The sequence below is a fragment of the Sus scrofa genome, chromosome 4, assembly GCF_054392235.1.
Source record: "Sus scrofa isolate SSC_HxYL_T2T_F1_AM1 chromosome 4, Sscrofa_HxYL_maternal_Yorkshire_Landrace_v2.0, whole genome shotgun sequence".
Taxonomy (NCBI): Eukaryota; Metazoa; Chordata; class Mammalia; order Artiodactyla; family Suidae; genus Sus; species Sus scrofa.
This window is the reverse complement of record NC_139386.1, coordinates 60,279,711-60,293,952: the sequence shown is the minus strand read 5'-3', so window position 1 is coordinate 60,293,952 and position 14,242 is coordinate 60,279,711. Positions and strand designations below refer to the sequence as shown.

Here is a 14,242-nt window from a genome sequence, read left to right as displayed (position 1 = left end):
GGGGAAAAGTAGGTTATAAAAGAATATAAACAACATTATATTTTGGGGGGTATGTAATGCAGATAAAAATGTATTATTGCACGGTGGAAATACTAGAGAAGGGTATCTCATTTCTACATTAATTTCCATATGTGAAAATTACCCTACTTTTATTTTTTATTTTTTTGTCTTTTTAGGGCCGAACCTGTGGCACATGGAAGTTCCCAAGCTAGGGGTCCAACTGGAGCTGTAGCCACTGGCCTAGGCCAGAGCCACAGCAATGCCAGATCCAAGCCTTATCTGCGACCTATACCACAGCTCACAGCAACACCAGATCCTTAACCCACTGAGGGAGGCCAGGGATCGAACCTGTGTCCTCATGGATCCTTATCAGATTCGTTTCCGCTGAGCCACGATGGGAACTCCACCTTATCTTTAAAAATGAAAGTCACCCTATAATACTTGCTTGACTAATTTTTGAAAATAAAAGTATACTAGCATGGTCATCTCAACTGTAATGAAATCAGTGACTTCTGTCCACAGAGGCAAAGGACATACTCGGGTCAAACGACAAAGTCCTTAAATGGCGGTGAAGTACTTTTTAAAGTCCCCTAACTACATTCCATGGAGACAAATCCTTCGTCAACAGACTACTCACTGATATACTAAAGGAAAGCCAGACACAGGAGGAGGAGAACAGGAAAAAATAGCTAAATAAACAGAGCCCGGATTGCCACATGAGTCCAAGCTCACCCAAAGAAGCCAAACCAAGCAAAGCTGCCAGCAGAGTTACAGCTGCCAAGTCTGAACGTGCCCATCTGTGCTTCAGCCCTGGCTTCTCCTCGCGGCTTGAACACATGTTCACAAAACTGGACTGTCCGAGGTACAGCGAGGCCACTGTCGGTTGGGAACCACGAAGTGCTAGGTTCTTCCACACACTTGCCGGATTTTAGTGGAAGCTCCTGCAGTTACAAGCAGACTCATGGAATCTCACACATGCCCAATGTGATGTTCGCAGGAAAACTCTAGAATCACCCAGCGTTGGTGTTGTGGGCCATGAGGGTTGGGGAGAACTTCCTGGAGATTCATCACTTTTGCAGCAGATTCCACAATGTCTCTGATACCAACTGCCTTGGGGCTATAGTAGAGATCTTTGGCCAAGGCTTCCTTCATGTTTTTTCTGCTTCCCCTCCCATGGCAAGCTCCATGCTGGTTTTGAATTATCTCATGCATGGAGTAGCTTCTATTTTCCTGATAAAACCCAGACTGGTATGCAGGCTTGACAAGGTCACCTTCAGTTCCAAGAGTGAAAGCACAGCTGGATTTTTTTTTTTCTCCTTTTTACGGCCGCACCTGCGGCATATAGAAGTTTCCAGGTTAGGGATTAAATCAGAGCTGCAGCTGAGGTCTATGCCACAGACACAGCCACACCAGACGCAGCTGCATCTGTGACCTACGCCACAGCTTTCCTCAATGCTGGGTCCTTAACCCACGGAGGGAGGCCAGGGATTTAAATCTGCATCCTCACAGAAACTATGTTGGGTTCTTAACCTGCTGAACCACAACGGGAACTCCATAAGGCTAGATTTTGAAGTGTCATATGGCATGCCCAGGGGCAGCTCTATTACAGAAGGTACATAAGCATGGCTTTAAATATCACATGACCTGCTTACCAGATAGCAGCCTGGGGTTAATGCCAAGTTGTCTTTTCTGAGGCAATTAAGAATTTCCTTGGCTACTGGTATGTGTGTGTGTGTTGGGATGCGGGTGGACACTCATACATCCAAGCTTCCCAGAGAAATGAGGGTCCAATTATTACGCACAGGTGAGTGTGCCACCTCACACATGCTTCCTTGAGTAGCTTCATGGGAACCCACACCCTTGGCAGACCCTTCAATGGCTCTCTCAGGATCAGGAGGTCCACTCAGACCCTCGGCAGATTCCAAAAGACTGATAAATACTGTCTTTAAAAAAATCAGAAGCTGTTCAAAGCTATAGGGGTTCCTGTTCTTTTCTTTACTGGGAAAGCAGCCTTATATGAGTCATTTTACTGCTTTGGGGCTTTACTTCTTTATTTGTAAAACTAGAGGATTGAACAAGGTTAGTGATTTTGGATCTGTGAGGTGTGTGAGGTGAATGCAATGTGATAGATAAATTCAAATGTATATTAAGAAGGGATTAAACATATGGCCTCCCATATCTATGTGCCATTTACAGATGCTGTGGCAATAAATAATATTTTATTTTATTTTATTTTTTTTAGGGCCGCACCTATGGCATATGGAAGTTCCCAGGCTAGGGGTTGAATCAGAGCTGCAGCTGCTGGCCTATGCCACAGTCACAGCGACACCAGATCTGAGCCACGTCTGGGACCTACATCACAGCTCACGGCAATGCCGGATCCCCAACCCACTGAGGGAGGCCAGGGATCAAACCCACATCCTCACGGACACTATGTCAGCTTCTCAACCCACTGAGCCACAATGGGAACTCCTAAATAAAATTTTAAAAGAACAAAAAGATTTTTGTAAATGAATAATACGGAATGTATTCTTTTGTGTCTGGCTTGTATACCTCAGCTTAATGTTCTTGAGATTCTTCCACTGGTTGCTATTTCAGTCATTAATTCCCACATACTGTGCTGCAATATTCCATTTATATGAATGTACCACAAATTGTTTATCCACTACCTATTTACAGAAACAGGTTTGCAGATTGGGGTGACAATGAACAAAACTGCTGTGAAATTTGTCTACAAGCGTTTTTGGGGACATGATTTCTTATCTCCTAGGTAAATAAGAATGGAATTACTGGGTCATATGGTGAGTATATATTTAACTTTTATAAGAAACGGCCAAACTGCTTTACAAGGTGGCTGTACCATTTTACGTTTTACCTTCCCAAGAGCAATGGATGAGAGTTCCCATGGCCAACACTTGGAATTTTGTACACCAAAAAGTAGACACTCTCTGATTCCATTTACAATGGGTGAAATTAATCTCTAGTGATGGAAGTCAGGTCTGTGGCTGCCTACTAGGGTAGGGAGCAGACTGGATCGCAGAGGGCATAAGGCCTGCTGGCCTGGATCAGAGTGGTGGTTGCTCAGGTGATGACATTAATCGAACTCACTGGAGGAGTTCCCATTGTGGTGCAGTGGAAACAAATCTGACTAGTAGGAGTTCCCGTCGTGGCGCAGTGGTTAAAGAATCCGACTAAGAACCATGATGTTGCAGGTTCGATCCCTGGCCTTGCTCAGTGGGTTAAGGATCCGGCATTGCCATGAGCTGTGGTGTGGGTTGCAGACATGTCTCGGATCCCATATTGCTATGGCTCTGGCGTAGGCCGGTGGCTACAGCTCCGATTCAGCCCCTAGCCTGGGAACCTCCATATGCCGCGGGAGCGGCCCAAGAAAAGACGAAAAGACCAAAAAAAAAAAAAAAAAAAAAAAAAAAAAAAAATCTGACTAGTAACCACAAGGCTGCAGTTTCCATTCCTGGCCTCATTCGTTGGATTAAGGATCTGGCGTCGCTGTGGCTGTAGTGTAGGATGGCAGCTGTAGCTCTGGTTTGATCCCTCGCTGGGAACCTCCATATGCCTCTGGTATGGCCCTAAAAAGCAAAAAACAAAAAACCAACCCCTCCCCAAAACTCACTGTAAATGGGTTCATTTTATTGTGTGGAAACAAAACCTAAATATAGGGTAGATTTAAAATTATTTCTAAGACAACAGCAAAAGCGTCCTGAATTAATAGAAATCCCTTGTCATTATCTGTTTTTCCAATCTGTGAATTCCAAAAGTGCATGGTCCTGGTCCTGTAACTGGAAAAGGATGAGCCTAAATTAGATGATTTCTTTCTTTCTTTCTTTCTTTTTTTTTTTTTTTTTTTTTTTTTTTGCCTTTTCTAGGGCTGCTCCCGCAGCACATGGAGGTTCCCAGGCTAGGGGTCTAATCAGAGCTGTAGCTACCGGCCTATGCCAGAGCCACAGCAACTTGGGATCCGAGCTGCGTCTGCGACCTACACCACAGCTCATGGCAACGCCGGATCCTTAACCCACTCAGTAAGGCCAGGGATCGAACCAGCAACCTCATGGTTCCTAGTCGGATTCGTTAACCACTGAGCCATGACGGGAACTCCCTAAGTTAGATGACTTCTGAAGTCTTCTGGGCTCCAGTGCCTGGACCATATACTGCCTGGCAGACTACTCTGAGATGCTGTCATGAAATTGCCTAGATCTCCTCCTTCTCTACCTTGACCCTCCCTGAGGTCCATCGGCTCCCTGGCTCTGGCTGTTGATGCTGTGTCATCACCGTGAAATCCTTCAGTGTGACCCGGAGCTGCTTTTTGTAGCACCACCCTCCCCGGCAAGTTCTAACAGATGGGTCTATTTCTGGAGCAGCAGTTCTTCTTATGGAAGGCACTTCTCTGCTCAAAAATCATGGGTTAGGAATCAAGTCCATGCTGAAACTGGCAACAGGTGTATTTGTGAGGGCCTTGTGGGTCTGTTTTCTTTCCAGAGCAGTTATTCGCAATTTAAGATGATTCATTGCTTTCTGATCCTGAAAGACTCAACATGCAGAGTGGAGTGAATGATTAATTCACTGTTTACTACTCTACAACTAGGACCGAAACACCTGATGTGAACTGAGCCATTTTCTCGCTGACTTGAGATTCTCCCCTGATCTCGGGTAAAATGGTTCATATCAAGCCACCTCTGAGAGCGATGAAAATGATGAAGGCTGGAATTTTGTGACCACCTTTGAGTTGTGCTGATGTCCTGAACTGCAAGGTTCTGAGTCGAATTTCCCTGTTGGACCCCTGATGTCTGCCACTGTTATTGCTGCCTTCACCAACTCACCTGCTGTAGGCTGGCCTCTGCCATTCACCTTAAATATGCCCAAGGTGGCTTGAGGTGGATGAGGGGCCCAGAGTGTCCTGAACGGCAGTGGCCTTGGCATGGTTAGGATGGAGGATGGAGGCAGACAGCCCCCTTCCTCTGTACCCACACATCTCAAATTTCCATTCAGTCCATTGTCAAATGGATAAAAAGGAAAGCAGAATTTTAACAGCCAGCATTTATGGCTCATATAATGCTTGTAACAACTTGATCAATATGGTGCTCAGGTTTTACAGAGAAGGAAACTGAGGCTTAGAGAGATCAAGTGACTTGTTAGGTCACATGAGTCTTGGAGCTACTCCAACTATTTGGTGCTAATTCTAGAGCTGGAACTGTTTCACCCTGTTTAGGAATGGACAAATCCAGAATCTTGCAGTATCAAGAATGGACGGGGGGGGGGAAAGCACATGAATAATTAGTTATCAGCTCTTCCTGATTTTCTAGAGGTCTTCAGGAATTGATGGTTAACTTTTGGCCATCCACGGAATCTTTTTCTCCCCGACCTCTGGAGTGGCTGTGTTTAGGGTCACTGCATCACCTTGTGGTCATGATGGGAATTGCACCTTCCCAGAGGCCTGTCTCATACATCATCAGGGTTTTTTTCTCTGCAGTTGAAAGTACAGTCAGTCTGAAATTCCAGAGGGAAAATTCTGCGAGGAGGGCACTTGATGCAGTGGGCTGGCTGACCTCCAGAGACTGTCTCGAGTTCCTCTTGCTGTCTTTGATTTCTTTGTGAAATCTCTGCACCCCATTCCCACTCTGCCATGTAATTTTTTTTTTTTTTTTTTGTCTTTTGTCTTTTTAGGGCCATACCTGCAGCATATGGAGGTTCCCAGGCTAGGGGTCTAATGGGAGCTATAGCTGCTGGCCTAAACCAGAGCCACAGAAATTCCAGATCCGAGTCACATCTTCGACCTACATCACAACTCACAGCAACGCCAGATCCTTAACCCACTGAGCGAGGCCAGGGATCGAACCTGCAACCTCATGGTTCCTAGTCGGATTCATTTCTGCTGTGCCAGGACGGGAACTCCTGCCATGTAATGTTGGCTGTACCTGGGTCTGGCTATTCTCTTTCCATGTTATTGCCTTCTGGATGGCAGAAGGAAATGTATGTTCCTTGAATTAATTTGCCTCAAGAGTTTCATCTCTGCTATTTCAGCTAAGCTGGTCTTAACTCTAACATACTATAAGTTACTCAGTCTGGGGCAATTCATATAACCTCAGTGAGCTGCTTCTGTACAATGGGGATGATGAATTAAATGATGTGCTGAATTCTGGGAGATCCCATCATGGCTCAGCAGTAACAAATCCAACTGGTATCCATGAGGATGTGAGCTTGATCCTTGGCCTCACTCAGTTGGGTCAAGGATCTGGTGTTGCCATGAGCTGCAGTGTAGGTCACAGAAGTGGCTCCGATCCCGTGTTGCTGTGGCTGTGGTGTAGGCCAGCAGCTGGAGTTCTTATTCAATTCAATCCCTAGCTTGGGAACTTAACATATGCTCCAGGTATAGCCCTAAAAAGCAAAAAATAAAAAATAAAATAAAAAAAAAATAAACCATATGCTGATTTTTTTTTTTCTTCCTTTTACGGCCGCACCTTCAGCACATAGAAGTTCCCAAGTTAGGGGTTGAATTGGAGCTGCAGCTGCTGGCCGACACCACAGCCATAGCAACGCCAGATCCGAGCCGTGTCTGTGACTTAGGCCATAGCTCAAAGCAATGCTGGATCCTTAACTCACCGAGCGAGGCCAGGGACTAACCCTGTATCCTCAGGGACACTGTCAGGTTCTTAACCTGCTAAGCCACAATGGGAACTCCAGTGATATGCTGAACTTAAAAGCATTTTGTAAACGGTAACCAAACATGCAAATATAGTTATTATCAGCACTGGTTTCCTGCTCACTACTGAGAGTAGGTGATAGTGCCTTGTCTAGGCAATGACTCTCTCTTCCTCTTTATGTAAGTGGAATGGGGGTCACCAGAGAGGTGAGAGTGAGGAAAAGTGACAAGGTAGTTTCCATAGAGACAGTCATTGCTTCATAATCAGTGTGGGGTGTGCCTCTGGCCCCTTTGTTTCAGGTCCTAAAATGTCTATTACCAAGTTGCTACCTTCCAGTACACAGAGTTTAAGGGTTATAAGCCCTTTCTACTTATGGCTGGTCACATTTAATCTTCATGATTTTCCTGAGAGAGGGTTGTCCTGCTTGCCTATTTGAACAGATGAAGTTGATGATCAGAAATGAAATGTGGAGTTCCCGCCATGGCTCAGTGGTTAACGAATCCGTCTGGGAACCATGAGGTAGCAGGTTCGATCCCTGGCCTTGCTCAGTGGGTTAAGGATCCGGCATTGCCCTGAGCTGTGGTGTAGGTCACAGACGTGGCTCAGATCCTGCATTGCTGTGGCTCTGGTGTAGGCTGGTGGCTACAGCTCCGATTCGACCCCTAGCCTGGGAACCTCCATATGCCGTGGGAGCAGCCCTAGAAAAGGCAAAAAGACAATAAAGAAAGAAAGAAAGAAAGAAAAAAAAGAAAGAAGGAAAGAAAACAAAACAAACAAAAAAAAGAAATGAAATGTCTTCCTTAAGTTTTCAGGGTAACAGAACTGAGTTGAGAATGAGGATTTTTTTTTCTTTTTCATACACTGCATCTGCAGCATGTGGAAGTTTCTGGGCCAGGGGTCGGCCTGCACCACAACCACAACAATGCCAGGTCCAAGCCAAGTCTGTGATCTACCCCACAGCTCATGGCAATGCTGGGTCCTTAACCCACTGAATGAAGCCAGGGCTCAAACCCACATCCTCATGGATACTAGTTTCTGCTGAGCCACAAGGGGGAACTCCAAGAATGAAGATCTTTTGAATTCTGAGTAAAACTCCTTCATTTATGACTTACCATGTTCCCTTTCTTTATAATAAAGAACAAGGGCTTCCAAACTTTAAAAAAAATTTTTTTCTTTTGGTGGGGGGTGCTGTTTCAAGGGCATGCAAAAGTTCCTGGGCCAGGGACTGAACCTGCGTCACAGCAGTGACCTGAGCCATAGTAGCGGCCATGCCAGATTCTCAATTCACTGCGCCAACAGGGAACTTCTTTCCACACTTTTTTGACCATGAGCCACAGTAAGAGATACATTCTGTTTAGTAGACACACAAGTGTATGACTGAAACCAAAGCCTCCAGAAACAGTACTCAGCCCGATTACATACACTGCACCCTCTTCTATCGTATTCATTAAAGATGTGCTGTTTGCAGCTCATTAAGTGAATTCATAACCCACTACTGGATTGAGATCTACAGTTTGGCCTCGAAGGTTCTGTAACCATCCTCACAAGACATATGACCATCATAATTGCCCATGGTCTCAAACGAATACTATGAATCTGAAGGAATGAAGAGGAAAATAAAATGATTTCAGAAAGTTTCACTGACCACCACATACTGCCAAATGCAGGAGGCAATGAACTCTTAGAAATCTTTAAAAATATGATTTTAAAAACTCTAAAATAGCTGCATTTCAGCAACTGTATTTCTACCTCATTGTGAGTATAGCATTGGTCACTCACAATTATTACTGCCTCTTTACACTATATCCACCACCCAACTTCCAACCTGGAAGGAAGGGACTATGCCTTAATCTCAGGGCATCAAGCACTGTGCCTGCTGGGTGCTCAGTAAATACTGGTTCACTTAATACATTAAAAAGATGAATTGCAGGAGTGCCCTGGTGGCTTACTGGTTAATGATCCAGTGTTGCCACTGCTATGGACTGGGTTTGATCCCTGGCCTAGGAGCTTCCTCGTGCTGCCCATGTGGCCAAAAAAAAAAAAAAAAAAAAAAAAAAAAAAATGAATTGTGACCATCCTACTTTCTGGTTACTCTCACTCTTCAAAGTAACTTCAAGTTCAAAAGCCAGTGCCTTGGTCCATGTAAGATCCATGCATTAAACATCAGGGACCATAAGCTTTATCCTCTTGGTATTGCCCTGGGGAAACTTCGTAGGGTCTGAACAGAGGGAGAAGTTAGAAAGAAAGAAGGAGGAACATGGTTCTCAAACATTCATTCATTCCTACCTGCAAAGTGGGTCTGTGCCCTTCAACTAAGTGCTGCTGCTTTTTTTTTCTTTTCCATTGGTGACGTGACTTTCCCCTAATTGACATCTATAGACCTTACATGTGAATCTGACCAATGCAGCCTAATTGCAATGCAAGAGTGTAAATTCTGGCTCATGGCTCCACTAGAAAGGACAGGCTGTGGCTGACTTTCCTTCCCAATGCACTTTACAAGCATGAGGGTTCCCTGTGCTGTGAGTTCTTGCCACTGGGCTGGACCACACTTCATGACAGCAAGGACCACACACTCTGAGGGCTCCAAAGAGAATGTCTGTGCAGACTGAAGCAACAGGACAAGACTCCAGATCCATGCAGCCGTCTTGCCTGAGGAGTCCCACTGATACAAGTGCCAGCTCCTCTACTAGCCTCTCTCCCCTGCTAGCCAAGCAAAAACCCAGTGTCTCTGGGAACCCATGGGATGCAAGAACAACTCCAGGCCCCCTGCCTGAAGGACCAGTGTGTGAAACAGCAGCTCTTCATGCTGCTGCCTCTGAGAAGGACAGGAGACTACTTTAAGGCTTGTTTCTCTGGGCAGACAGAGTGCCTGCACCATGGACACTGTCACACACTCTGCAAGGATGCTAAGAGACGCCAAGGAGGGACAGTGTTGGAGCAATGCCATTTCTTCGTTTTTCTCTTTGAAATGAATTGGGGGGGGGGAGGGAAGGTTGCATTGTAGTCCTCAGGGTTTTCTTTTCTTTTTTTGGGGGGGGGAGGGGCCCACCTGTGGCATATGGAAGTTCCCAGGCTAGGGATTGAATCTAAGTTGCAGCTGCAGACCTATACCACAGCTTACAGCAACGCCGGATCCTTGACCCACTGAGTGAGGACAGGGATCAAACCCGTGTCCTCATGGATGCTACTAGGGATCCTTACCAGTGAGCCACAACAGGAACTCCCTCCTCAGGGTTTTCTTTGGATTTTTGTTGGTGAATAATCATTAATAATAAAGGTACCAACTGCAAATCAAAAAATTAATATGTAATAAAATGTTTCATATTTACACGGAAATTTAAAAAATAAAGTTAAAGTGTTTTGGATATAGCAGTAGTATTTCTTTATGAAGTAGAAACACTTTAAAAAATTGTGAGTGAACATAATAATTTAAATGTATGTGGGAAGAATGAAAAGAATATGAGCTTCTGGTTCTGGCAGACCTGGGTTAGAATGATGGCCCTTTTTAACCTGCATGACAGAGGTGAGTTGAATGTATAATAACCTCCCTGGTCCTTAATCTCCTCATCAAGATGGGAAAATAAAACTCACTGTATAGGATTACTTCGAGGATTAACTAAAAATGTAACCATCGACAGATGAATGGATTAAGAAGATGTGGTACATATATACTATGGAATACTACACAGCCATAAAAAAGAATAAGACAATGCCATTTGCAGCAAGGTGGATGGAGCTAGAGACTCTCATATTAAGTGAATTAAGTCAGAAAGAGAAAGACAAAAAACCATAAGATACCACTTATATCTGGAATCTAATATACTGCACAAATGAATCTTTCTGCAGAGAAGAAACTCATGGACTCGGAGAACAGACTTTCAGTTGCCAAGGGGGAGGAGGAGGGAGTGGGGTAGACTGGGAGCTTGGGGTTAACAGATGTAAACTATTGCATTTGGAAAGGATAAGCAATGAGATCCTGCTGTATAGCACTGTGAACTATATCTAGTCACTTGTGATGGAACATGATGGAGGATAATGTGAGAAAAAGAATGTGTGTGTGTGTGAGGCTAGGTCACTTGGCTGTACAGTGGAAAATTGACAGAACACTGTAAAACAACTATAATGGAAAAAATAAAAATCATTAAAAATAATAAAATATTAAAATGTAACCGCTTAATTGATTAAGTCAATTCATTAGATCTCCTTATTTCACACCTAATGTAATGAATACATAATTTGGGCTATGTAGGTACTACATATGTTTATATGTTAGCTTTCATGTGTATTTCAATCTGGTTTTATAAAGATGCAAAATATTCTTTCCAACAACCTTTCAGGGCTCAGTGAAGCAGAAAAGAGAAAAACATTAATTTTATTTTACAGATGAAAAAGTTAAGTCCCCACCAAGAGAATGAGTTAATTACCAAACCAAGCCTGAAGTCCAATTTTTTTTTAACTTCCAAATACTGGTAAGTGCCAGGTTTCCTGATGATAACTCTTACACCAGGGCAGCAACTTAGAACCAGGGAAAGGGATGGGACTGGGGTGGTGGAAGGTGTATCTGGAAGATAGCGGCAGAAACATATCGGTGTTTTATAGTCTTTTATATCTGTCTTTAGTCATGACCCTTAGTTTATTTTGAAACGTCAAAGAATCTTAAGAGGGGAACAGAGGCTGCTTCTGTTGATCAAAAGGGGCGTGGGGAGAAGGGCCAGAATCACCACCCAGGCTCGGAGCCGCCTTTGGAAGGCGGATGGAAAGCACATTTCTGCAGTGAAAACCCCAAACCCACCTTTCGTTTCCTGGGAATGGGCTCGTCAAAGAGAAGGTTGCTGGCCTCCGCCTCGTCGATGCCGTCGTCCGTGGGCGCGGGGCTGCGGAAGGGCTTGAAGCTGTCGGCGGACAGGGGCGGCGACGGCGTGGACGGGTTGGACTGGTCGCTGGGGGCGCTCCAGCTCCAGTAGCCGCTGCTGCTGGTGCTGGAAGGCACGCCGCCCCCCTCCTTCCAGGATCCACTCAGGCCCTCTGTCCGCGCACACAAGCTCCGCGTCAGTACTCAGTTAGGGACACCCGGAGCCCAGGGGGCGGGGGCGGGGCAGGGGTGGTGGGATTTCAGGGGGGGAGACGGGGTCCTGGATTCTAGACGCTGATGATAGCGCCTACAGCCCTCTGAGTAATTTGCACCAGCTGAGTATGTATGTTATACTCTATACCTCCAAAAAAGAGGTCACATTATAATTTATAAACATTTATTTTAATCACATAACAGGTTTTTTCCAAGAGTTTTCTGATGGGCCTTGTGCCACGCTTGTTCTTTAGGATGATAGTGGAGATTACATGAAAACAAGGAAAAGAAAGATGTGTAGATTCACTAGGTTTGGGAAGATCAGCGTTTATATATTGTTTTTGTTTTTGTTTGTTTGTTTCTTTTAGGGACGCTCCAGCAGCATATGGAGGCTCCCAGGCTAGGGGTGGAATCGGAGCTGTAGCTGCCTGGCCTATGCCACAGCCACAGCAATGCTGTATCCTTAACCCACTGAAAGAGGCCAGGGATCGAACCCGCATCCTCATGGATACTAGCCGGGATGGTTAACCACTGGTCACAATGGGAACTCCCTATACTGCATTTCTAAGGGAGAAATTATGTGTCCTATTTGTGGATCCTCCTACTCACCCCCTCCAACTCAGCATTTTAACTTTTTAAAAGTTATCTCTTATAGGACCGTGACCCTTAGACTATGCTTATAGAAAAAGCTAGTCTAAGATTTAAGAACCTAAGAGAAATCCTTTCTGATTAGTCACCAAAAGCCATTTACTCTCCTGAAATAACACTGCCTTACATTTGGTGGGGGTTTTATGTCTTATAAAGTTTATTCACACAATCTCATGCATTCTCACAATATCTATCTTTCGGAGTAAGGATTATCATGCCCATTTCACAGATGAGGACCCTGAGGTACCAAGAAGTTGGGACTTGCCACTTGGCTATGACTAGTACATAACACACATGGGCCAGAGCCCCAAACCCTGGTCTACCAGTTGACCTTTTTCTCCTCCTGTGCAGGCACTTGTGCTGTTAGTATCCTCCTTTCTCCCTGGCAAAGCTGAGATCGGATGAGGATTTATTGGCAATAATTACTGACAAGACTGGTATTGAATTTCACCTTTCCACTTGTGGGGGAAAACATGATGAAATGCTTGCTAATGTAGATAGATCTTTGCCCAGTTGGAATACCTTCAGGAGGCTCCTTTAATCACTGAAGATTTGCTTTACTTTATAAAATGCCCAATCTTAATTAGCATTTGTATAAATTCAGCTTGCTTTTAGGATAATTTCTCCTCCATATTAATGTGCCTCTTGAATATATTAAAACTATATTCTAACTACAAGGAGGAAAAAAAAAAATCCCAAAATGCCTCATTAAAAAAAAATGCTCTTAACATCTGGGTAATCAGAAATGAAGTGAAGACAAACGGCAGACTAGCATTCATGGAAAAATGTCTCCACTACTTTTGCCTAATTATAGATTTCCAGCGCATTCCTCCACTATGTGAAGCAAAAAGTTCAGTGAGATGAGTGGAGTTCAGTCAAGCTGAATAGCAGGAGGAAGTTAACCATCTCATTACAGCAAGGCTCTTTCAGAATCAAATGGTCACTTATGCAGGCTCACACCTTGACAGCATCAACAAAACTAAATTAGCATCTCGTTCCCTGCGGTCTCCCCAGAGACTGTTATGCTCTCTGGACCCAAATTGCCTGCAATAAATAAGAAAGCTCCATTCAAGACAACATGACTTTAAGAGAAGCCTCATGTAATGATTTAGGTCATATTACCTGGTGTGACAAAGTCACTTGGCAGGCCCAGGAAGCTTATAAATATACTGCAGCATGACTTGTAAAATAAAATAAGTTCATGGTGCAGAGATGTGTAATCATCTTAAGTAAAGAAACTGCAATTATTTTGAGAGCCAACTGTTGTTACCGTGTGGTTACACTGCCTCATGCCAATGCCAAAAGTTAATTTGTGTTTACTTGTGAATAACATTTCCTTTAGAAACACTATTTAATCAAAAGAACTATGGAATGCAGAAATAAATTTTTCAGAAGAAGGTCAAAACCAATTCATAACATTTTTTAGAAAGCAGTGGTGCCTTATCTTATGTATTTGCCAAGAATGCTGATAGACATTTTGCTGGAATCTTGCCCTCTTTGCAGACCCACATCCTAACAAAATGATCCTTTTCCAGCATATAAAGGATCAAAACAATTTCCAAAAATTCACTGATATGTAATAATTCTGGAGATCATCTTTATTTCTAAAACAAAAGCCTTCACTATCATAAATTGCTCTCCTTTTTAAGAATTTGCATCCTATTGCACAATAAATTGAGAGATATCAGAAATTTGGAGTTACTATTTGGGTAGTTATTTTTAAAGTCAAAATCACTGTTTTCTTTATAACTACGCTAAGAAAACTTTGTACTGAAGAAGCAAAAGCTTTATTTTGATTCTAACATTTCAAGACAAAGGAATATATATATGTGTGTGTTTATTTATTTATTTATTTTCCTTTTTAGGGCTGCAC

At 43.8% G+C, this 14,242-nt stretch overlaps 1 protein-coding gene and 1 long non-coding RNA gene across 2 annotated transcripts in view; one reads left to right on the top strand and one right to left on the bottom strand.

Moving 5' to 3' along the window:
• ZNF704 (zinc finger protein 704) overlaps window positions 1–14,242 on the bottom strand; it is a 271,560-nt gene that overhangs the window by 41,144 nt on the left and 216,174 nt on the right. Inside the window, exon 4 of the mRNA XM_021089176.2 lies at window positions 11,449–11,681. Coding sequence (XP_020944835.2) covers window positions 11,449–11,681 — 233 coding nt within the window. The remainder of the gene's footprint in view (window positions 1–11,448; window positions 11,682–14,242) is intronic.
• LOC146403822 (uncharacterized) overlaps window positions 1–14,242 on the top strand; it is a 509,633-nt gene that overhangs the window by 436,933 nt on the left and 58,458 nt on the right. The gene's annotated exons all lie outside the window — the stretch shown is intronic.